The 25,012-nt window shown below is 32.3% G+C and overlaps 1 protein-coding gene across 3 annotated transcripts; it reads right to left on the bottom strand.

Moving 5' to 3' along the window:
• Positions 1-3,057: 3,057 nt before the first annotated feature.
• On the bottom strand, positions 3,058-18,585 carry LOC11429483 (lethal(2) giant larvae protein homolog SRO77). 3 transcript variants are annotated; one of them, XM_024783956.2, is made up of 24 exons: positions 18,421-18,585; positions 18,092-18,219; positions 17,409-17,493; positions 17,068-17,121; positions 16,756-16,847; positions 16,545-16,648; positions 14,726-14,798; positions 11,827-12,283; positions 10,736-11,071; positions 10,152-10,358; positions 9,904-10,002; positions 9,747-9,819; positions 8,678-8,805; positions 8,271-8,556; positions 7,973-8,193; positions 7,770-7,894; positions 6,722-6,839; positions 5,673-5,728; positions 5,037-5,130; positions 4,771-4,954; positions 4,617-4,682; positions 4,433-4,542; positions 4,295-4,357; positions 3,058-3,420 (listed from the first exon to the last, which is right to left on the bottom strand). In XM_024783956.2, exons 1-24 carry the CDS (start codon positions 18,466-18,468, stop codon positions 3,313-3,315), a joined length of 3,315 nt encoding a protein of 1,104 aa, XP_024639724.1. In that variant the 5' UTR covers positions 18,469-18,585; the 3' UTR covers positions 3,058-3,312. The 3 variants fall into 3 exon arrangements, with proteins under 3 accessions (XP_024639724.1, XP_003616655.2, XP_039690185.1); XM_003616607.4 differs by having other exon boundaries at positions 18,092-18,225; positions 18,421-18,584; XM_039834251.1 differs by lacking the exons at positions 17,409-17,493; positions 18,421-18,585 and having other exon boundaries at positions 18,092-18,216.
• Positions 18,586-25,012: the final 6,427 nt, after the last annotated feature.

Genomic DNA, 25,012 nt, shown 5'->3' on the forward strand with positions numbered 1-25,012 from the left:
AATCTACTTAATGTGATCTATTTCAACAATTGAATCATTTCCCTTATTTTATATTTTGCAAAAAAAATATTGAATGTATAGCTTGACATCAAGTGTCATTGTATCATTTAGATTCGAAACCATCATCAGCAAAGTGTAATATTAAATCTATAAAATATTTAATGAATAAAAAAAAAGTATATGCAAAGCAATGTGTTTATAAACACATTTACATATAATATAGTTTGAGTAAAAGAACAAAGCTCATGTTAATCTTCCATAGATTTGAAGAATTCCAACTTCTTGATCAGGAATGACTTGGAAAAACATTGGACGAAGCAATCATGCTGAATTTTTTAGTGTATTATACAATTTATTGCCCCTCTTTTCTTTAGTGGGTCAATGTATTTTCTTTAGCACAAGAGAACAAAGTATTTGCCATCGATTAATTAGCACATTTTTAAAAATTATATTATGTGGTTATCCATTATTGTGAAAGTATTATTTGGGAATCTAATTTGTTTAATTGCAATCCTTGTGGTTATGATTAGGTTTCGTGCTGTTTTTATATATAGAGACACAGCCATAATGAATAAAAAAAAGTGTTACATGTAACAACAAAAATAGGAAAACTTCATTAGTGTGAAAGGATGCGCGCCGGCAATGATGAGTAACGTATTCAATCTTTAACTTGTTCTAATTGTTTTTTTAAAAGAACTAATTTTTTTTTTTTATGAGAACTTATTTTTAGTTTAATCCTATATGAACAATTCATATTATTTATTATTTTTACAAATTTAAAAGTATCTTCCATGTAACCATTGAGCTAATCATTTAAGTTCCTATGAATTTAGCTCAATTGATAAAGACAATACGTAATATATGTAACTGCGGTTCGAACCCCATACAAACGCCACACACAAAAAAACAAAAAAAAACTAATCATTTAAAGTAACTAAAATGTTTTCTCATTCATATCGATCAAGCAAACTCTAAATCATAATTAAGAGATTCAAGTATCAACCAATGCACAATTTAGATTTATATTTTTATTTGTTTTATTTCTCCATTAAAACAACGTGTTTTAAGGTGATTATAAAATTAAAAAAAAAATCATGTTTCTAAGGTTGTATCAGTCTTTCATGATTGAGTTATATATTCAACAATTATATATGGACATTTTAAATTTTTCTACCCCATTCAAGATCTTGTTTCTTTTCTATCTTCCCATTATATCGTCAATCTATTATATTCGTCATATCATTTCTCTTATGCATATCTCTTTCGGGGTGTCTAACAACCATTTTTCTTATATATTTTTATTCCTTTTTAACATATTTTTTCGCTCTTTCCCTCTACTATTGATCCACCTTTAGATGTTCTATGTTTTTGTAATGAAGAGGTTCTACTCTTTTGTTATAGACAAAGGTTAATTTTTTTAGTGGATACACAAAGGTTAATTGTCAATATATTGTTAAAGAGGCGGAGAAAATGTTAGCAGCAGAGATCGAACTCTGAATCCTATTTTTGAACTTCTTCAATTCCCGATCCTTTAACCATCGAACTACACCTTCGACGAAGCTGTTCTACTCTTAACAACTTCTGGTTTATACATAATATGCCAGACCCCAAACAATGTCTAGGAGCAATGATTTTTCGTTATCCCATCTGCCCCAGCCCCACACCCCCACTCTTGCCCCACCTCACCTTCATCTTTTCCATTTCTTTTCCTCTCTTAAACATCAACATCCTCTACAACCCGATAGTTTCATAACGTGTGGAAAATATCCGCTGAAGTGATGGAGACAAGTCATAGATGTAAATTGGAATGAAACATATAATTGATGAGGAATTTCAAAAGTGGCCCGGAACTTAATCTTGGCAAAGTCACTAGTAATCGTGTGCGTCATCTTTGTAGACTTGGTTGAAAAGAATTTAATAAAAATTCATTCTTTTGCATCATCTCACTCTAAATTTGATACGGACCAGGGCCTTTTCTGCACACAATATGACTCACTTCCCTGGTCCGTATCAAAATTGTAACTACATGTCAGCATCATAAAAGTTATTATTTTTAAATGTTTACAAGTTACATGACGTGATAAAAGAAAGAGATGTGTTATTTGAACAATCATTTCAATGACAATTTATGGAACAGTCATAATTTATAAAGGAAATAAGATATTGACACAAAATTAATGCAATAGAGAGAGAAAGTAAAAACATAATGTGAGTATGAGAGAAAAAGTTGTCAAAAAATAGTTGTTCAAATATTTTTCTAAAACAAATGACTCATTACAATGACCGCGTATGCCATTAAGCTCATTTGAGAAAGTGTATGAACCGATATCAGTTGAAATTAGATGCAAAATTCCTTAATCCAATTGTTCTTTGTATTATATTATGGAGCTCTTGGAATCTCATTTAGTTGAAGGATCCTCAGCTGGGTTGCTTTAGAAAAAATTACATTATGTTTTAGAAGTTAAGATCCTATCCATTTAGTCTCTCCTCCATTTCTTTCATTTGAAGAGATATAAACATAAAAAAATTTAAAAATAATTAATGATGGTGAAATTCATTTAATAATAGGACCCACCACCTATTTTTTGTGTCTATCTTTTTTCTAATTGCAATCTCCATTTATTTTAATAAATGGAGAGGATCTCAACCCATAGTTCATGGCAAATTTTTGTTATTAGAATGAAAGAGGGTTAAAGCTCCACAAAAAAACTACCCTATGAGAAAGATGCAGTCTAAAACAAACATGCATTCAATTACGTTATACCTTCTTAATGGTCATGTAAAGACATCGAAAGATTAGTCTCGGTTAACCTAAAAAAAAAAGACATGGAAAATATCAAATAATTCTAAATCGTACGAAATCTAGTTAAAGAGATTTTTTTGCAATGTGATAAATTCATAAAATTCTAATCTCGACAATTTACTTTCATGCAAACTACCAAAAAAGAAATATGGCCATAATTTTATCAATAAATGACTGTTAATTATATTTTTTTTGACAATAGACTGTTAATTTATTAGTGATTTAAACAGATCCCAACTTATCTTTACATTGCGTTTAAAAAAAATTACCTTTACATGCTCAACTTATTGAGGCTGATATATATATATATACAAAATAATGTGCTATACAAAGTATGACAGTAATAATAAAACTACACTTAAACAAGATAAATATTACACTAACAAGCCTAAAGAAGCAAATGAATCAGAGCTACCATCCAAAACAAGTGAGGCCAAAGTGTAGACAGAATTTCAACTTCTAAGGGATTGCGGCAGAACAAGTCGATGAATACAAGAAATCATGCAACTTTATAGCTGCCACCATTTACGATTTTCCATTCTTCTAGCAAGTTCAGTTGCCATGGAAGCAAAATCTTGTGCCCCATTCTGCAACTCTTCAGTATGATCGTTGAGCATCTGGTAAACATGACAAGCAGAGATGGTTAGATGGAAATAAACAAAATTTGGAGAATTCCAGCCAAGTTTCAATAATTATTATTCTTTATTAGGAAAAAAAACTACTTTGATTTCACGAAGTGGTTAACCGGTCAATTTTTGGTGAGTATTGTTGTTGACACATTTGGTTTGGCTGAGAAACACGAGTAAATTATTCAAATGCTTAATTTTTACACTGATTTAAATGTTATTCTTAATAAGATATATACGCATAAGTATAATACTGCAATTGTTTGAAATGTACCAAAATAATGATTGAAACATTCAAAATCAATAAATATTATTAATGACAATTTATGGTTTTTGTCAAAAAAAAGAAAAAAAGGTTTGAGGTTTCCTCAGCAGTTAACTGCCGAAGTTTTCAGTTTTCCTCGGTAGTTAAATGCAGCCGGTTCCATAACTGCCGATTTGGGTAAATTACTAGTGTTTCTCAGCCAATGGTAATGTGTCAACAACAATTCTCATTTTTGGTTATTTGGAATGATATTTTTTTCTCACTACTAAAAGTTGTAATTGAAAACACGAGAACTTTTATCATTAAAGGGTGCAAAAGAGGATTTTTTTTTAATAGAGATGTGTCATGACTTGACTCATGGAGCTTGATAAGTCAATAATTTATGGACTTCCATTGGACCTCAGTTATAATAAAGAGGAACGCAAATCTGCCATACACTTACCTTATACATGAAAAATCTGTCTAGAAACTTCTTAAAAATGGAGATTTGTCTTTCGGTGATTCAGGTTTTCATATTCATTAAATAGTAGGAGATGAGGCTAGATATCGTGGAAGGATAAGATTCGGGTAAAGAAGAGTGGAATAGAATAACAGTCTAACCTGGAGTTTTTCTTGCCGCTCTACAAGCTTATCCCTTGCAAGTGCAGCTGCCGCTGCGGCATCCTGAAGCAAGTGATTAAGTCAAGACATTGTGAGCTAAAAGGAGTAAATTACAGAATTTTCAATTCTAAGATTTACCCCAGTCTTTCTATATTTAGCCTTAATTTCTTCAGTTGTTCTAGCTCTTGGTTTTGCGTCAGTGGAGGACTCCTCAAGTAACTTCTGTCTGTCTGTTTCTTCTGCTTTTTCTGCAAGGTAGCCATTCATTGTTAAAAAGTTAAAATACTTTTAAGAGAAAAAATATAATAAAATAAAGATGTACCTTTCTTGTCAATCTTGATTTTCTGAGACGATAAAAAAGCCATAGGCTCATCAATTTGAATTTCATCTGCAAGAGAATGTAAACACTTTCAAATTATATAGAATAACTGGTAGTAGATGTTAAGCAAAGCTGGCAGTAGATGTTGAGGACAAACCTATGTCAAGTTCAAAACCATCCTGCGTATCTTCGGTCCCTGAAGAAGGCTTTAAGAATGGAGGACTGGAGAAACATTTTTCTAAATTTTCCAAATAATTATTATGATCTGCTTGATTTGTATCGTGATCGGCTTTCCTCGATTTGAAGTTCTTAGCTATATTAAGGAAGATAGAAGGTGCTTCCTATGGCAACATAAGTTGAATCACGGATCCTGAAAAAATATATGCGAAAAACAGAAGCACAACAAGCCTGAACAAACTGTACCTGTTTTTGATTTTGGTTTGGAGATAGGCTCACTGTAACATCTACTGCAGCTGCAAGAACTTCATCATGAAGACAAGGAAAAGACTCTGGAATCCTGCAATATTTTGAAAGTTCCTCTTAGGCATCAAAAATCTAATCGTTAATGAGATTACATCTAATTTTATCACAGATTTTTTGTAGAGAAGTTATCATATTCAGCGACCGCCTCTGGGTTGTCTGGAGCTCTCTTCTATGGGAGCTATTAAATTTGCTTTGACAGTTTTTTGTCATAAGAAGTTGTGTTATGTGGAAATATTTTTTCCAATGCTTAACGAATATGAAAGATAGTTTGTTTTGAAAAGACGAATAAGAAAAGTAGTGATCTAAAATCTAAACTACGAGGTTAAGATTTGATGGCTAAATAAAACATGGATAATGCTAACCATTGCCCTTGGTGCATTGGATAAGGGGATAAAAATAGAAATATAGCATTGGAAAATGGTGAAAAGTGATAAATTTAACTTTTTGAAAATCAAAATGTTGTTGAAACCAATGCAAACATGGTACTTTTGGCTTCCTTAACCATTGCCCTGAGGGCAATGGTTAGCAAGACCCATAAAACATACATGGCTAGAAAAGGAAGGAACAGAAAGTTACCAGAGCTCATTTTCACAGGACAACAGGGACAAGAAAGCAGCTTCATTTTCATTGACCTATAAAAAAAGGTAGCCACAGGTATGATTATAAAACCAAAAGCTATTGGAAATTAGCTTATCTGTAAGAACATGAAGAGTTATTCATGGCTCATGCAAAGCATTTTCTGCCAAGTTGAAATGCTAAGGAGGGTCTTGGCGCAACAGTTAGAGTTACTGTCTTGTGCATGCAATATAAGGCTTTCTTTAATAGCCTAATAATGGATCTGACCTTTTATTAGATCCTGCCACGGTGTGAGCTTTATTGCACCAAGTTGTCCCCTTTATCTATTTAAATGCTTTTTGAAGGATCCAAAGCTTCATAGTGGTTTTAATGGATTTTCATTATTTTCTTTTCTTTTTCTTTTGGAGAAATATTGTTGTTAATTGTGGATTATCATGAAATAACTCTCGTAAAAGCATAAGCCGTTAATTGGAGACACGAGAATGATTTTATATCTAACAAAACCCCCTACATAAGAGTTAAGAGCCCTTAGGACTTGATGCACAGGCCCACCCTGCCTAATCTTTAAATTCAGCATTTTTTATGTTGTTTAGAATAACAAATACCAAGAATCAAACTTCTACCAAAAGTTTAAGATGTATAAGGTGAAGACTCGTGACAGTTTTAGACCTAATGAGGATATTTCATGCAAATAGAAATAGCACATTCTGTTTCAAATTTTATCCTGGTAACAGCTACAAAATGCTAGTTATTTCAGATCATTTTCAAACTTGAAAGAATATCAAATACAGAAGGAAAGAGATTAAAATGGAACACTCTTCCAGCACTGTTTCAATAGGAAAGTTCAGTTTACTAAATTTCCTGCATGATTAACTGTTCAAAAAGGTTTAAGTGAATAGATATTAGTTAAGTGATATGTACTGAACTTCAAATATTTGAGATTCGTAAAATGACATATGAAACTATGACAACAACAGACCAATCAGATAAGTTTTGGCAGCATATACTAACAAAGTAAATTCATTATAACAAGAAGAAAATATGCAAACCAGAACTATTTGTCCAATTGATGAAGAACATATTGTCTTCTCCATGTCAGTCTTCAAGTTCCATCTTAGGATTGACATTAAAGAGATTTCTCCCAACACGTCCAGACTAGGTAAGGACCTGCTCAAAGGGACATTAAATCCACCATAAGCTTATTAAGAAGAGTGAGAAGGAGAAATATAGTGAAGTAGACCATAATGTCAAAGCTAGTATGATACAAAATCAACATGCCCTACAATAGCTCATACAGATTCAGCGCAAGAAGGGTATGATTTATCTAATTCTCTATAAACAATCACAAAAAGAAATCATTAAATATTGCTAACGCACCAAGGCTGGGATTTAATATTGGGAAGGAAGAGAGTCCAAGTTCCAGTCAAGATTATAATATGAACTAATAAACTTCCATATATAGTTCTGATTATTTGGAGGATAGTCTTTTAGTTTGAAAAGGCCTGTCTAAGAGTTTGATTATTATTTCATTAATTTTTTTATAAGTAAATGTTAGTTGTTAGTAGTCAGAGTTTGAACACGAGATCTCATTCTCAAACTCCTTCGAGTGTCCCAACTCAACTACTTGAGCTACTCCTTGGGGACCTCTTTGCTTTGCTTTACTTTTGATATCACGGGGTTCCTGAGTAAGGAGTCTAAGATCAGTGAAACCTCCCTCTCATAATAAAGTAAAACAAGTGAGTTCGATAATGTCTGCCCAAAATATGAATTTTCTATTGTAGTAGTAGTCTCAACTTTGACTTGTGTATTTTCAGATTGAATGTTAGCTTGCATTCCAGAATCATTCTTCTAAAGAGAGTGCCATTGCAGTTTTTCAGCTGATCCTTGATCCAAATACTTTCCTATAATGTGCGTTGAAATTGCTTTTGACTTTACTTTTGGGTTCTTTGTCATATTAAAGACCATATTCCCTTTTTATGTATCTATCGCAACAAAGTGTGCATCCCTTGTCGTAATGGATCTGACCTTTTCTTGAGCTATGCATGACTTGAATATTGTTATAAGGAATAATAGCACTCAGTCTTATAAGAATTTCACCTTAACTCAATGTCTCCAGTTTGGTACAGAACAACCAGAACACATTCTTTGTCATCTTTTCGGAAGGTAGTAGTCCAGCAGCATTCTTTTACAAGGGTTACCTTCCTTATGTACTTATTGCTACCCTGTAGTAAGGCAATTTGATTAATCGGTTGAAAGGAATAAAGTAATATTTGAAGGATAATGGACATGAAAAATGCTACCTCAATCACAATATTCAAAGAGTGTAAGCTCAATTCACTCTCGTAGCAAAGTAAAACGAGCGAGTTCAATACTATCTGCTCAAAGTATGAATTTTCAATGGTAGTAATAGTCTCAACTATGTCTTGTGTATTTTCAGATTGAATGTTAGCTTGTGTTCCAGAATCATTCTGCTGAGGAGAGTGGGATTGCAGTTTTTCAGCAGATATTTCAGAAGTACCATCTGGAACAACACAGAGCCATAAGTAATTAAGTTATTGACTGATTGTAATATCTAGTTTCCTTAACCCAAACACTTGCCTATAATGTGCATTGAAATTGCATTCGAGTTTACTCTTGGGCTCATTGTCCTATTACAAACCATATTCCCTGTTTCAGTATCTATCGCAACCAAGTGTGCATCCCTTGTCATAATGAACACTAGCCCCTTTGCAGAGTTGTCAGAAATATCAGATACAGATTCCTGTGGAATGTTTAAGCTAGACGTGTCTAAAAATTTTGCATTCATAGAAACTACTGCAGACGTGGGAGATTCAGCACTTGTAAGAAACAGAATTGATGATGTAATGGTATCAAGCATGGCCACCTACAAAGTAGATTAGAAAATATAAGTTGGAAAGTTTAATTTAAATTGCCATTCAACAACTCAAAAAACAACAAATAAAACATTTATTTCGAAAAGAAAAGGTGTTAATGGAAGATCTTACCTGCCCATGTTCATATCCAACTACAAGCTTCCCTCCAAGATTTGCAAACTGTAGCCCACATACAGCAGAATTTTGAAGGGAAAACACTGCTTTGCAATGAGGTCCATCCCCTTGATTCACATTATGAACTGTCTCAAAACATAATTACAGGTTAAAATCAGAAGTATTAGAAATGATCAAATCATTTTTCAGTATAAAGAGGTTCATGAAAATTAACTAAGATATTGTAAATAAAACTATTTGACTTTCCTACGATGATTGTAGATCACTTTCTTTTTATTGATGAAGTATACAATATCTGCATCATGATTAGATGATTACTTCCCACTTGTTAGATTCCCATAACTCAGGGAAAGTGTTTAATACAGATAATATTGGATGATAGGCTTGGGGAGTTGAGGTTGGTAGTAATACTCATTAAATGCTTTTATATTCTTTTTGTGCCAACAATATTGGGAAAAACCCAAGTCTCACATTGGATAGATAGGACTCATAATAAGAGTTAATAAAGAGGAGGCACTTCTCAACTTAAAAGCCGAATTTGTAAGGATGAGTTAGACCAAATTTCAACAAATGAAATTTATAATTAATTAAATAAACCTATGACGTGATAGGAAAGAAAGACAAAGAGTTATAGCTAAAGATTCTGCCATTCCGACATTAAATGCACCATAATCTACCAAATGTACAAGGGTCTTCTACAAAACATTAGATTTCCACAAAGATTTCTACAAAGTTGTGAAAAAATTATGGCGGACATGTGGTTTGTAAGGCACTCTTTATTTATCACAACTCACAAATTAATATGCAAACTAACTACGTTTCAAAAGTTTAGGATGTGGTCAAACCCTTAAGTAAATCTAAAACGAAAGAGAAACAACCCCCCCACATCAATCATTAATTGAAAAATGTCCAAATTTTGAGACACCCCGTTTAACAATTTTTCTAAATTTTGCAGCCCAATTTTCTTTAGCAGATTAATATAAAACTTACTTGACACTTGAAACAAAAAAAGGAAGATTCTGTTTGCAGTTTAAACATAAAAGAAAATGAAGAAACAAAACTCTACCTTCGGTTCCATTTTCTGTCACGAAATGCAAATTTATGTCATCTGAGCTCCTTCTTAGCCCATAGAGACGAACCTACATACTCTCATTGGTTAAAATTGAGACCTTCTTAAATGAGAAGAGATTGAAATGTACTACATCACAATACAAAAAACATACAACACCACTTTCATCACCAACAGCCAGATGTAGACTATTCGGGCAAAAATCCAATGCTGACACTGCAAAACTTGCACTGCCCATTTTAACATCATTTACCTGCCAATAGCAGAATTGATTCTCTGTTATGAATACCAGCTTAAGTCTTCAATATATGAGTTTTGATTAAATATATTATATATTAGAGCATTGTTCGGAGGAGAGGGGGGGACCACTAGTTAAAATGTGTATAGTATGATAAGGCTAACCTCGGGTTTTATGTTGTAAACAAGTGACAAAGCAGGACATGAAGCATCCCATATCCGAGCAGATCCATCTTGGTAACCTGCTATGTATATTTGAACGAAAAGATGGTCTTCTTTTAAAATTTGACCTGGAACACCACCAACCAAAGGCCATTTTATCTCGGCACTTCTCTGATTTTGTACTGAATGCTGCTTTGCAGCTACAAGAATCTACATAGGTATCATTTCCCATTAGTGGCATGCGGTGTTAATTGATTTTTTCGTTATCTTTTTAAAAAGGATAAAACTTAGGTAGAGTGCTATAGGCACTATTTCTACTGTTTTTCTCTAAAAAGATAGTGTAACTGTCACCAACAATTTTGAAAAAACACCCTCTTGAAAGAAAAAGAAAAACTAACTCTTTGTGAGAGGAAAAGTAAGAACAGTGCTTATGGTACTGCATCTAAGCTTCGGTCATTAAAAAAATAACGACGTTTATAATGCAAAAGTAACACCTAATAAAATAGTTAATGTAGGAATAACTACTAGCCATAAGGGGAAAAAAAGTCTTGCAACTTAAAAGTAATAAAATATTAATTATGTGTTACCTCAGACAGGGCTGTAAATGACTTCACATCTTGGCATACAACGTCAAGCCTTGCTGTTGTCATCTGTGGTTCAAGAGTGGGAATGACGATGGCATATTGCATTGTGGGGGAAGAAGTCTTCCTTTGTTTCTCAGACATCAAAGAAGATAAATAATTCTTGTCGTAAAGATGCAGTTGTCCAGGATTCGTCAATACAAATAGCATATCACAATCTCCCTCTGCATGGCAATCACTAGGCAACAAAACCATATCAGCAAAAGAACCACGAAGTGCAACATCAATACGGCCAGTGCACTTGAGACTTTCTATCCCACAAGACCGGTCAATGCTCAAAACCTGTAAACAGGAAGGAAAAAAAACACATTATAGCGACACATTATTTATCTACCTGAGTTGACGTAATGAAAACTTACCAAGACCATTGACACTGTAATTTTAATATCTTATATAGAAAAGTGAAAACTAATTGTGGCCCTAACAGTTACAACAAATTATTTATTTTTCAATAAAAATCATAACTAATTAATAATGCACAGAGGATTTACAATGTTTGCTCGACTAGTTCATATGATTAGTTTTCTTCTTTCCTCACAAGTCAAAATACAACTTCATTTGGATGCCAGGATCAGGATGTATACCTAGTGTATATAACACAATCAAAGCACCAAGAGAATGAAGATGAAGTACAGACCAAATACTGATTCTATAGAACTCATCTAGGACCATATTTCATCTATCATCTTCAACCTCCAGGAAAAAAACTTTTCTAATACAAAGAAGCCACCTTACACAAAATTTTCACATTAGCATTTTTATCTCACTGAAAAGAAGACTTCTGCCTCTGGCTGATTTCCTCTTTATCTAAATTTCCTCTTAAACATTCAGAAGATGGCCTGTTGTGGCAATATTTTATGACAGTTTAGATTTGTGGCTCTCATTATTATGTTATGACCAAAACTGAGGAAATTTGTTCTCATTTTTGTGTAATCTCCTGTAAATGTTAATATTATCATAGATGACATGATGTCTTTAATTATTATTATAACTAATAAAACATCAGTATCAAGTAGCTATTATGTTATGAAGCTTACTGTCAGAACTTCTTCAGACCCAATTTCATTGCCACCATAGACAAAAAGTTCACCCCCACTTCTATTCAATGTTTTATTGGCATGCCAGTGTAGGAGAATAATAGGGAGCCTTCTATCTGCTGATGATAACTGAAGCTTGACAACATTATTTGACATTTTTTTATCTTGATCTATTGGAGAGTCAGCAGTAGGCAAATCCCAAAACATTATATCACCATCTACATATCCAACGACGACAACTGATCCGTCATTAGATGCCCAAGATACAGAGCTTATTTCCTTATCTTCTTCTTCATGTTTTAATTTATCATCAGAATGTTCATCCTTAGGATCATCTGAATAACTAGCCACTATCTTTCTCTTCAATTCGATGTCCTTGTGGTCTCTGATGAGAACTATTCGATCTTCTGAAGCATCCCAGAGTAACATCACACCATTCTCATATGCGACCAACAGTCTGCAAAATAATGATTTCAATTAAATCAACTAAAACAGTAACAACAGCACATATTATACGAAGAGCTCAGAAACTACATGTTTCAAAAAATTATTGTTTTCATTTTTAATCCACAAAAATATAATCCTGTTGTTACTTTGTTTCCTATTTTCAAAGTTTGTATAATGTTTACTGTTTGTTGTAAAAAACTTTGAAAGTGTGAAATAAAATGAAAACAAGAGATATTTCCTTTAATTAAAATTGAAAACAAGCACGCCCTTAGAACAACTATGGTTATTAAAACATTGTATTTACATAATAAGTATAATAGTGCATCTTAGATATTAAACTAGTCATAAATTAATTTTACATGTTTTCAATGTTTTAACTGTAACTGTTTAGTATAATCAACAATAGAACAAAAATAGACATTGGATTGGATGGTTTAATTCACATGTTAGCATGTCAACAATCTAAGGGCCAGATAGCTGGGTTTATCTGTATGGTGTTAAAGACGGGTGAAGATCCTCTCCATTTGGCAAAATAAATGGAGTTTTGCAAGTTGGAGAGAGATAGACACAAAAAATAGATGGTGGGTCCTACCACTAAGTGGGTCCCACCATCATTAATTATATTTTACTTTTTTCAAGATTTTATGTGTCTTTATCTCTCCAAATTGAAGAAACGGAGAAACACATAAATAGAGAGGATCTTAACCCGTTAAAGACAAAAATTTGAAGGTCAGAATTCAAAAGAATATCCAATCAAATTTTCAAACCATATGATCCTTTTTCGACCCCACTGAGTTGGATAAGGCTTGGTTGTTGTTGATCCCACGTCAGCATCCGCTTGCTTTTATTGTAATTTACAGAAAATTTTGAATTATGCCAAATGGTGTTTGTTGATAGAATTATTATTCTATACAAACTGTCAAGAGTCCCAAATTGGATGAGACATGACCTGACTGTGTGTTTATAGGTGGGGGCATCCTCGCCTTACAAGCCGTTTTGTAAGGTTGAATTAGGCCCAACCAAAATTCTAAGACAAATATCACAACCTAACAAGGGGTTTCCAAATCTGATTTCTAACAGTAAGACCTAAAAGTTTGGGTTCTCATTGAAATTAACAGGAAAAAGTTTGGAATGACATGCCCTGTATGTTAACCCATTTAACCATTTTATATTTTGACTGTCCAACCCTAAATCTGAAAGTCTGGTTTCTCAATTAAATTAATTTAAAACGAAAAAAAGTTTGTAATAACACGGCCTGTATATTAATCCAGTTAACCAAATTATAGTTTCCTCCTGAGATTTTACTTATTTTATTTTTCATCTAATTTTTTTTTTACTATCATTGCACTTTTGATCTCTCTAATTTTGATCATATGCTATGCTGGTCCCTCTAGTTTTGTTTAAGCCAATCAAGTCCATCTATTTTCAAATGAAGCAAATTTGGTTTTGCCGTCACATTTTTCTACCCAAAACCCTTAAATTCTCATTTTTGTCCAAAAATATAGATGGCTATGATGGGTTTGAGATAAGGAAAAAAAAATAATAATTAAAAGTAAAGAATTTAGTGTAAATTTAAGGAACTGTGAAGGTTATTACACAATGCGAGACAAGGGTTTTGAAGAGGGAAAATTTTGTTTTCTATTAAATATTTAATGAAGTTCAATGTTTTGATTGGTGAATTTGGAGCAGAAGTTTTAAAAGATTTAATTGGCGAAGATTTTGTGTAGAAAATGGAAATTTATGAGTTTTAAGTCAGATATTAACTACAGTCTTCAATACAAGAACTAAAAATGCAATTCTTTCTGAAGTTTATTTTCAACACATAATTTCCCTAAACTACAATTAAAAAATGCATTCACTGTCAAATTTAACGTCAACAGTCTGAAAAAGAGATGTAGAACAAGCAAGTCAAATTTAAGTGTTGAGGCTTTCATTTGCTTTTTAGGAGCAGCCAGAGATGGTTAAATTTGGTAGGAAATATACTTTTTACCAAAACTTAGGGGGGGGCGGTTATGGTGCATAAGGAAATCCTTATGCACCCTACATAAATCCAGAAATGGTTTTGGAGTACAACTCACACGGCAGAATGGTTTTGGCATAATTTTATGCAGGGTGCTCGAAACCATTAAGTACATCTAATGGTTTTGGAGTACAACTCACAGAAACCATTTATGGATTTATGCAGGGTGCATAAGTATTTCCTTATGCACCATAACCGCGCCCGGGGGGGGGGGGGGGGGGGGGCTATGTGTTAGAATATTAAACTTAGGCAAACCCATTTATAACCTATTCAACCTGCGAACATGGCTAAAATATTGCATATACTCAATAAGATGCGTATTCATGACCATCCAACTAGCTTAGCCATGGAGATCCAAAAAATTAACCAAAATCGATGCCTAAGTTTCTTCATATAATAATAAGAAAATCTTGAAGTTTGTTCTTATCTTGCCTCTTTCCATTAGAACAAGGTTGATGAAGAACTCTGGCAACTGAAACATTATCAAGTGACATTCCAACTGCTTCTGCAAAGATGTGCAACATTTTGAATCAAGTTAGATGTTAAAACTATATGATTTCTCAAATGAAAAGAAACTGGAAATTGACAATATGCATATGGCATATTTATCTTGTAGGAACTTAACATACCACTTTTCTGACATTAATCTTCTCTAATATGGCAATTTCATTGAAGATTATCATAAGTTTTCATAAATTAATTAGTAAAAATCTATTTCAATTTACAAAGCTCTAATATGGTGCGCAATATATGAAAATAAGTACGCAAAAAATATCACCCATGCAAGAAAACACTGATAACCTAGAACATTGAATTTACTAATTGCTAGAATAGTTATAAATTAGTAATAGATGCGTGTTAATGCCTATAATCTATATTGTGTACATAGAAAATTAGTGATTTAATTTAGGAGTTAACTGGATTTATTTTATAAATGTCTGATTTAACTGGCCAGTCATACAGTTCCAGCCATGATATGCCCATTGCTTGTTGAGTCCAAATTAACCAAGTGGATCTCTCTTAGTTATTCAAACTAGACACGCCCAAACACTTCTTCTGAGAAGGGAGTCTCCTCCAGAGAGGATCTCCTGTTCAAATCGGAAGTAATTCGTAATGGAAAAGGCGAATGCTCTGGGTGTTGCTAAGCCTAGGGTTAGTGACTTTGGATTCTCTGTCATTCTGGAAGATCCTATAGTTAGACTGTAAGTCAGCGCAAACTGATTTATTTGTGCTTTCTTTTGTTTGTTGGATTTGGCTTATCCAAATCCGGATTGTGGACCGGTTAGCTTTAGTTTAATTTAACTTCCGTGTAGCTTTGGGCCTGGCTCAATTCTTTATTGAAGATATTATACATTTGACCAATAAACAAAAATTCTTCTCATAGAAATATGCACCATAGAATACAGGCATTACTGTTAAACATCCTTCACAACTCATCCTATCCTCCTTAAATAGAGTGAAAACTTTGAAGAATCTTTCACTCATCAGCAAGTCTTATCTACTATTTTATCATCGCAAAACCAAACGGGTTGAAAGGGGAAATGGTTTCTATGCCAACCCTTACTGAATCTAATCCAACATCATAGAATGTTGTGGAAAGTAAATTCTATACCATCCCTAATACTTTTTGGTGAAGAAAAATCTTTAACCTGTTATCAAAGCCTTTTTGACCAAACCATCAAAAATTTGGTTTCAATGAGATAGTATAGTAGTGGATTTGGACTTTAATTACAGCTCAAGATTAAATGATTTTCATATTTAGCAGTGTATTAAAGATAAAAATAAATAGTTATATTCCAAGCAAGTGGTTATTGAACTTATATACAACATAACATGGATATTAGCAAAATGTCAAGAAAGAGATTTGAATCCCCTAATGTGCACTTTTACGTAAATTCAGAAGTAATTCTAATCCTGAACTTATGACCTCTATGAATGACAGGATCACTTATGTCAAGAAAGTTGAAAGATTAAACCAAACAAGCTACCTGCACTTCTCTAATCTACAAACATGAGGCTATTTCAAAATTTGTGGTTAGAACGTTACTATCTCTCTGCTACCAAAGAAAGCTGCCTTACATTTAAATCTTAATGAGAGATTTGGATAAGAAAGTATCTCTCCCCATACCAAACTCAAACAGAAGGAAAAAGTCTACGCTTATTAAACCAGCCATTTTGGCCAGTGCAAAAAAAAAAAAAAGTCCTGGTTCCAACTCAAATATATAAATGAGCTATAAGAAAGAGTACTTACCCGATATAACATTTGTTGGAACATAATAAGGTAATATATTAACTTTTCTGTCTTCTGATTCAAACTTCAACACATACACCAACCCATGCTCAGTTCCAACTAACCTGGACCACAACAACCGGACAAAAATGTTGTAGCCTCATTTATAAAGATTTCATTTGAAAGAGTAGATTGTGATGCGGATTCTAAATCATTTGAACAAGTATTTTACATGTAACTGGTGCCGTATATAACAGAGAAAGAAGTTATGATGGATTCCCACTGCAAAGCAGAAGCAATTTGCCTGTTTCTCAAATCCCAAACCTGCCATTATCATAAACATGTTGAACTGCTTAATAAATGAAACAGAGGAAAGGGTGAGAGAAACTAAAATGTAAAAAAGTTAAAAAATATTGAAACACAATCTAAGTTAAGATTCTAAGAAAGCTGATGAACATAAAAAAGGGAAAAATAATCATAAGCACATACGGAGAGTGCCTGGTCATAGAAAGTTTAGAAGAACTTTAATAGTTTTATAAAGTACCTGTATTTCATTATTACTTGAAACGCTAGCAAGAAAACCTTGATTTTCCAAGAACTGTAAGAAAGATGTAAAAGGTAAGATGCATACATGAAATTCTTCAAAAACATTTCAATTTAACATCTAGAGTTCAATAAATGTTTGTTTTGGATCAATTTAACGATGAAAGACACACTCACACATTACTACATATGCATATCACGACATAAACATGGACCCCAAAGACACACACACGCTCAAAGAATAAACAAAAACGTTATCAGTGAAACAACCAATATATGATCAAATGACTGATAGACATTACACTTTAGATCAAGTATCAACATAAATCCAGAATTGCGAACCTCTAAATGCTTGAAGGATGTTTGCTTAGGAGAAATCATAATCCCTTCAATATTGTCTCCACCAAATACTTTTATCCTACCATCACTACAAGAGTGAAGAAAATACAAAAGTCAATTCCTAAAGCCACTAACAATCTCAGAATGAATCTATTATTCTCTCATATCTAAGCCACTCCTCAATCATCACAACAAAGGAACGATAAACCTTCTAAAAGAAACACATTTAATGGAGCTACAAAAATGAAAATACAATTGCAAATTGAAAAAATAAATATTAACTCCTTACAGTAACAACAGAAACACTAGTGGCTAGTTCCAAAAGCATCAATCTCATTCTTTGGAACACCGACACTTCTGATAGAAGGTGTGTCCAGTGTCCAACACATGTCAGTTTCCAACATTGACAAGACACTGACACGTCACGACACATGTGATTACATTAAATTTTGTAATATTTTTAAATTATCATATTCATCGTTGTGACGTATCAGTGTCGGTATTGTGTTCGTGTATGTGTGAGTGCTTCATAGATCTCATTTATACTTCACAAGTATCAATCTATTAATCAAACTTAAAAATAGAAATTTTCTATAAAATCAATATTTCACTTAGGTATCAATGGAAATGAAAATTTCCAATTAAGAAAAAAACTAGCCAATAATAACAAGCAATTAATAACTCACAGTGTTCCCACTGCTATTAACCGTTGAACGCAATCAAACGCAAGAATAGACGCAGTCGATGGAACTCCATAGTGAAGAACAACTCGCGGATCGAATTTCACCGAAGAAACACTACTTTCCACCACATTCTGTTGCTGAACACCGCACAAAATTTTCAGAATTCGCATTTTCATGCAAAAAATTCACATCATTACACTTTTCAATCAAAATCACAATCCGTTACATTTCTTCGATAAACAACGTTCATAATTCATAATCACAGGAAAAATTCGAAGAAATTGAAATTTAGAACGAGTATAGCATTCAGCTGTGAAAAATTGAGCACGTACCGTTGAAGATTGTTGCGGTGATGATTTCTGGAAGAATCTAGAAAACATTGTTGAAGATGAAGATGATCGAATTTGTGAGAGCTTTTAGCTTTTTTGAAGTTTGCTTCTTCTGTTGGAGAAATTTGTATTTATATTCGGATTTTGATTTTCTGTTTCGTTGAACTTCAGGTACCGTGTGAATCACCAGTATGACGCACATGCACGGACGCTACTACTTCTGATTTGATTATTTAATCAGACGGTGATGCTAGGCCTAAAGGCTAGAAATGGAAGTGGATCAATGGACATGGATTCACGGGTGTATCTGCATTGCATGGTAAATAATTTTGACCACTACTTTGAAATCAGATGGCTCGGATTAATTGTTTACTAAATCAGTTTTCAAGAATCTTAATCCTTGAAAGTTAATCTATGAAAACTAATTTTATACAGAGAATTGAGTTCAAATTATTAATGAGTTCCACTAAAAAAAATATATTATTTAGCAAAATCTAAATTTGATTTGTATACCCTTCCACTTAACTTCGTATTACTAGAGATCATTATCATGCGAATAAAATGGTTAACTATTACTCTCTCCGTCACTTAATAAGTGAACTTTTTGTAAAGAAAATATTGGCTTAAAATAATTGATCCATTTTACTTTTTGATGTAATATTAATTATTTTTTCTAATTATAAGTCTAATTAATAATATTTTCATCACTCTCACATCAATATATTCTACTTTGTATTTATAATAATGGTAAATGCACCAATACTTAAGAAAAGCACTTAAAACTATTTTTCTCTCCTTCAATAATAAATTTTTCTTAATAAATGTGAAATGAGTGAAAGACTCACTTAAATTGGGAGAGAGGGAGTAAGAGTTAATAATAAACGATGATATGATTAGTTAATGGTTTCTACTATATTGCTCATTAATTATAATTAGTTGCATTTGTTTCTACTCTATTAACTGAAAATTGTAATGAAATATTTTAAGGACGGTCACCTCCAAAGAAGAAGGACCCATGAATAGGGGTGTTCATGGGTTGGGTAAACCCAAAAAATCCATCAAACCCACCCAAAAAAACCTAAAAAAGTGGGTTGGGTTGGGTGATTGGGTGGATATGGTTTTAAAAAATAAAAAACCCATAAAAAATAACGGGTTTTGGGTAAAACCAAACCCAAACCCAATAAACCCACTTACCCAATAATGTTCATTTTTTTTTCATTTTCATTTACATAGGGAGGAAGGAGAATAACAAAGCTTTTGGTTATAATCTTTCTTTAAAATAAAATGGTTATAAATCAAGTCTAATTTCTAAATTTGACACAATAAATCCTCTATATTGAAAATCAATGTCTAATTTCTAAAATTGACACAACACATCCTCTATATTGAAAATAAAAACATGTTAGAGTTACAAATTATGATGTTGAACTTTTTAGTTATTTTGAAGTTAAAGCAATTTTACGTCATCCCACTTTAGTTTGTTGCAAATATTTTATTTTATGATGAAATTTATTATTTAATATTATAACTTATTATTTTATAACGTTAAAATATAGTGAAATAGGTTACACAATTTTATTAAGAAAATAAAAAGTTGAGTAAATTTTATGAGAAAAAAATAGGAGGACGCGTCATTAGTATTAACAAAAAAACAAAAAAATAACATGGATAACCCACCACCCAACCCAAACCAAACCGAAAACTAGTGGGTTTGTCCAGACCCACCCAGTAATATAACGGATGAACATTTTACCTCACCCAAACCGCAGTACTCTATATGGTTTGGGTCTTGGATTTGGTCAAACTCAACCCAAACCCACCCACGTACACCCCTACCCATGAAGTTTCAACTCAGTCGAAAAGTTGTCCATAGAAGTCATAAAGTAAGTTGTCCAAGCTTTAACCTGGTATCGCCGTCAATTCTAATAAACAACAGAGGAGTTCAGGTGAAGTCATCAAACGTTACTCCAACACTTTTTAATAAAACAATTTAACATCAATTAGAACTAATGGAGGATCTGGTGGCAGCATACAAGACTTTTGTGACATCAAATACACAAAAGAATGTTTATTGACAGAAAAAGTGTCTTTGTTCTATAAGAAGGAAGGGCATTAGTTCAAAAATCTTACTATTGGGAGCATGAGAACACTTACTTCTCTATGTCAAATTAATGGAACTCCTACCAAACAAGAGGAAATGGAAGAATGATGTGTTCTTTCTTTCATGCAAGTCACCCTAATAGTGGTTGAGGCATTAAGCTAATGACGTAAAACAAGTGTTGCATGGGACGCAACCCATGAGATTTACGTTTTCGAGTTAGTCTGCAATTTCCATTTCCAATAAGTTACGACTTCTTGTCAAAAACGATTACTTTCTTTTATTGTTGCTAATCCTTATTATTATTTTTAATTTTAAATCTTTGCATTACTTATATAACTTTTCCATTTCAAGCTTAAATTGATTGAGTCTCAGAAAAGTTGTTTTAGAACATTTACATCAGAGAGCTAGCTTACCCGCGAAGTTCAAAAACATGGTAACTATTAGGGCTTGCTACGGAAGATACTCATCATAATCACCACCTCTTTTCCGTATAGCATAACCAGAGACTTTGAGCCAAATATTCAATCCATAATTCTTTCTATATTGAGTGTTCCATATGAATGATATTTTTATTCGAATTTACAGTTGTTCCCTATGGACTATCGGTCAAGTTATACTACACACGAGACAAAAGAAATTGTACCTTGATCTTTTCAAGTCACGCTTATTATTAATTATCTAATCATGATTTACTGGAGTCGGCTCTTTCAGTCACATATTCATTACATTAATAATTGTCTGATCTTGATCAAACAACTCAGAAAAAAGTATTTAAATTTTATTTATAATTCTGTTCTCAAATCAGGACCATCCCTTTATGATCAGACGACCGAGAATGCATGACTGCATAAATGCGGCAAATTGCTGACTGCAGTCAATCACGATCCATTATTATTATCCTTTGCTAACCCCTTTAAGCCCCGATGCAATAATTTATTTTGTTGTCACTAAGTGACGAATCATGTCATAAGTTTTGAGCCTCCATGCAATAACTCCTTTGAAAGTAAGTTTAATTTTGAGGGAAAATTCATTTTATTTAAATTCAAGTAAGCTAACCAATTTGCAAAAGAGGAAGATCACGGTTTAACAAAACCCAGCATTCGTCTATGGTGTTTGTTGCTTTTGTGATTCAATTTTTCATTTTGTTCCTTATAAAAACGTCCTGATTAATATGGATTGACATTCATTATCTGCCAATTCAGACATTATTCATTAATAATTATATCATCCCATTTTGATCAGGCAAATAAACTAGCGAAGAAATATTAAATTAACTTGTTAAAAAGAATAAAAAAAATTAGGCGCAAATAAATAAACAAAAAAAGTAGTGGAAGGCAACAAAAGCAGCAAACCCGTCACAAATGTCTCCTGAATCCTCCTAATATATTCGATTCACTAAATAGAGCCAAACACAAGTTACACAACATAAACAAAAAAGTGACCCAAACTTTTTTGAGTTCTAGTTTTCAACCGTGTTCAAGTTTTTGTTTTTCACGTATTATTCATCATGGCTTCTTCAACTCAAACTCAACAACATCAAATACTATCACAAAACTACGGAAGAAGAAGATGAAAAAACATGACACTTTTTTGTTGATGTTTATACTTTTTTTGTGATCGATATTAATGCATCTACATTTTATTGTGGCAAATACATCACTAACATTATATAAATAGATGTCTTTTATGTTTTATGTGGTGGACAAAGCACCGACAGTTTATGTGGATAATATTGCACCACGTTCAATATAAATATATGTCTCGACTAATGTACAATTAATTTTATTGTTTCTTTCATTTCATTCTAGCATGATTTTTCTTTAATTGTATCCACTTCTTTCAACTGAATCATGTCTCAGGATGAAAAAGTTGAAGGTTGTGTCCGACACGAAACTTTCAAGAGGATGGTTAAGATTTGGTTAACCCCCACTGCCAATGTGGAATGAGTTAAATACACAACTTAACCAATACTTTGTTCATTTTGGTGAAAATCAAACTACATGTCATGTTGGTGTACATACATGTGCTATGCATAGATCTGGCAAATGACAACGACAAAGGAACTACTATTTATCATGCTGAGATGCTTAAGGATGATGACGATGTAGTATCCATGTTTTTATGGATGGTATCTAAAGATAATAAGTTATATCTTTGGGTTCATTCGAATTGCAAGTCCCCAAATTATTAGTATAGATTTGGTGTCATGTTGTGGAGATTTTAGTTATTTGATGTAATGTTGAGTGACATTGTTAATTTCCTTAATGTTAAATTGATGTTGGATTTCAATCGTTTGTGTATTGTTAATGTAATGTTGAATTAGTGTAATTTTATTAAATTATGAATTAATGATTTTTGTTTTTATGAGCAATAATTATTGTTGGATAAATAACTGCTTGTGGAATGGTGTATCCGACTAACAAGTATATGAGCATGCCGTTTTGCGTCCTGATTGTATGTTTCAATTTTGAAAATTGTACTTTCTTCTCTATAACTAATAATAGCTAACTACTATTGCAAATAACGACAATTAACTATCGTTCCTAAAACGACTACCAACTGCCGTTCAACAACCAACATAATACATTGTTGTTGAAGGCATTTTAGTCACTTCAATATGCATGAAAGCAAACCATAAATGTCTAAAGAGCAATTTTCCACAACACACGGTGAAAAATCAGAATTAACAACATCACACTACAACTTAAAGAGTATTGTTGTTGACACATTTGATTTGATTGAGAAACACGAGTAAATTACTTAAATGTTCCTCGGCAATTAACTGTCGAAATTTTAAAGAACCGGCTGCAGTTAACTGCCGAGGAAAACTTTGGCAGTTAACTGCCGAGGAATTTCAAACATGAACTTAAATAAGGAAATACACCTAAATTTTCCTTAATTAAATTTAATTCTTTAATCCTTTTAAGGAATTAAACATAATTATTTTTATGATTTCATTCATATGATTTTTTTGCCATAAATGAAAAAAATATGAGAGATGAATAATATCTGCAATTGATAGTTAATGGACCTAAAATGATGATTCAATAAAAAAAATGCAACAACAAAAACTTTACAAATGATAAAATAATTATATTGATAACTATTAGTAATTAATTTCATTGATGTCTGTCATTATTCATAGGTTTGACTAACCTATTATTACTTTATACTAATATTTCACATATTATTACTTTAATTAATATGTTTGACTAACCTATTATTACTTTATACTAATATTTCACATATTATTACTTTAATTAACATGAAAAACTCAACAATAAAAAATAAAAACGCAACAACAAAGAAAAATGTTTGTTATCGGTAATTAATGAACCTAAAATGGTGATTCAATAAAAAAAAAATGCAACAACAAATAACATTATAAATGATAGAATAATTATATTTGTATAAATTTCATTGATGTCTGTCATTATTCATAGGTTTGACTAACCTATTATTACTTTATAATATTTTAGATATTATTCATCTCTCTTTCAAATAATTATATTTGTAATTATTCTATTAATAAAACCTCTTTTCTATTAGTAAGAAACGTGATCGAATATGTAATTCTAGGATCTCATATTTCTTCATTTATGGCAATAAAATTATACGAATGAAATCAACAACGTTATAAAAAGAATCATGTATTAAAGAATTAAATTTAATTAAGGGAAAATTTAGGTGTATTTCCTTATTTAATTTCAGCTTTGAAATTACTCGGCACTTAACTGCAATCGATTCTTCAAAACTTCGGCAGTTAACTGCCGAGGGACATTTGAGTAATTTACTCATGTTTCTCAGCCAAATCAAATATGTGAACAGCAATACTCCAACTTAAAAGGGTCAAAGCAAAGATAAGAAGTTAAAAAGAGAAATTAGTGAGAGGTTTAAAAAGGTAAAGAAGGACTGCACAAAATTAATTTTTATTCCAGCAATCCAAACAATTTGCAAAAGAGGAAAATCACGTTTAACAAAACCCAACATACGTATATGGTATTTGTTGGAAAATGCTATTTTTTTTAGAAAAATAGATTTTTGAAGACACAGTTGATAAATTTTAATTGCATGATTTATTTGTTCACTTCCTATTGTTTACAACATTTCCTTAAATTGCGATAAATAGTGCATTGTGATTGACTGCTCTTTATTCTTGAAAAATTCTTAATGTTATTTTTCTAGAAATATAACATTACTTCTTCTGTGATTCAATTCTTCATTTTATTCCTTACAAAAACGTCCTCCGCCAATTCAGACATGAGAGCTGCTATGTCCCGAGAAAAAACATCCAGAATTTATAGCGAATGGTTTTTAGCCATTGGATTTTCATCTTAATGGAATACATGGATGGTATTATAAGAAAGAGGTGGACCAGGCATAATCGTGATTTTTTCGGGATAATACTTTTCCCTTCAACTAGTATTTCCCTTCAGACATTAATCATTAACTATACTATCGCATTTTGATCAGGCAAATAAACTAACAAAGAAA

Source organism: Medicago truncatula, chromosome 5 (assembly GCF_003473485.1).
Source record: "Medicago truncatula cultivar Jemalong A17 chromosome 5, MtrunA17r5.0-ANR, whole genome shotgun sequence".
Lineage (NCBI taxonomy): Eukaryota > Viridiplantae > Streptophyta > Magnoliopsida > Fabales > Fabaceae > Medicago > Medicago truncatula.

Excerpts from the sequence above, each read along its gene's own strand:
- LOC11429483 (XM_003616607.4), bottom strand. The coding sequence starts at position 18,468 with ATGTTTTCTAGATTCTTCCAGAAATCATCACCGCAACAATCTTCAACG. Across the intron at positions 17,494-18,091 it reads TTAATAGCAGTGGGAACACT|TGATGGTAGGATAAAAGTAT; the intron begins GTGAGTTATTAA and ends TCACTCTTGTAG. Across the intron at positions 4,955-5,036 it reads CAAACCAAAATCAAAAACAG|GAAGCACCTTCTATCTTCCT; the intron begins GTACAGTTTGTT and ends ATGTTGCCATAG.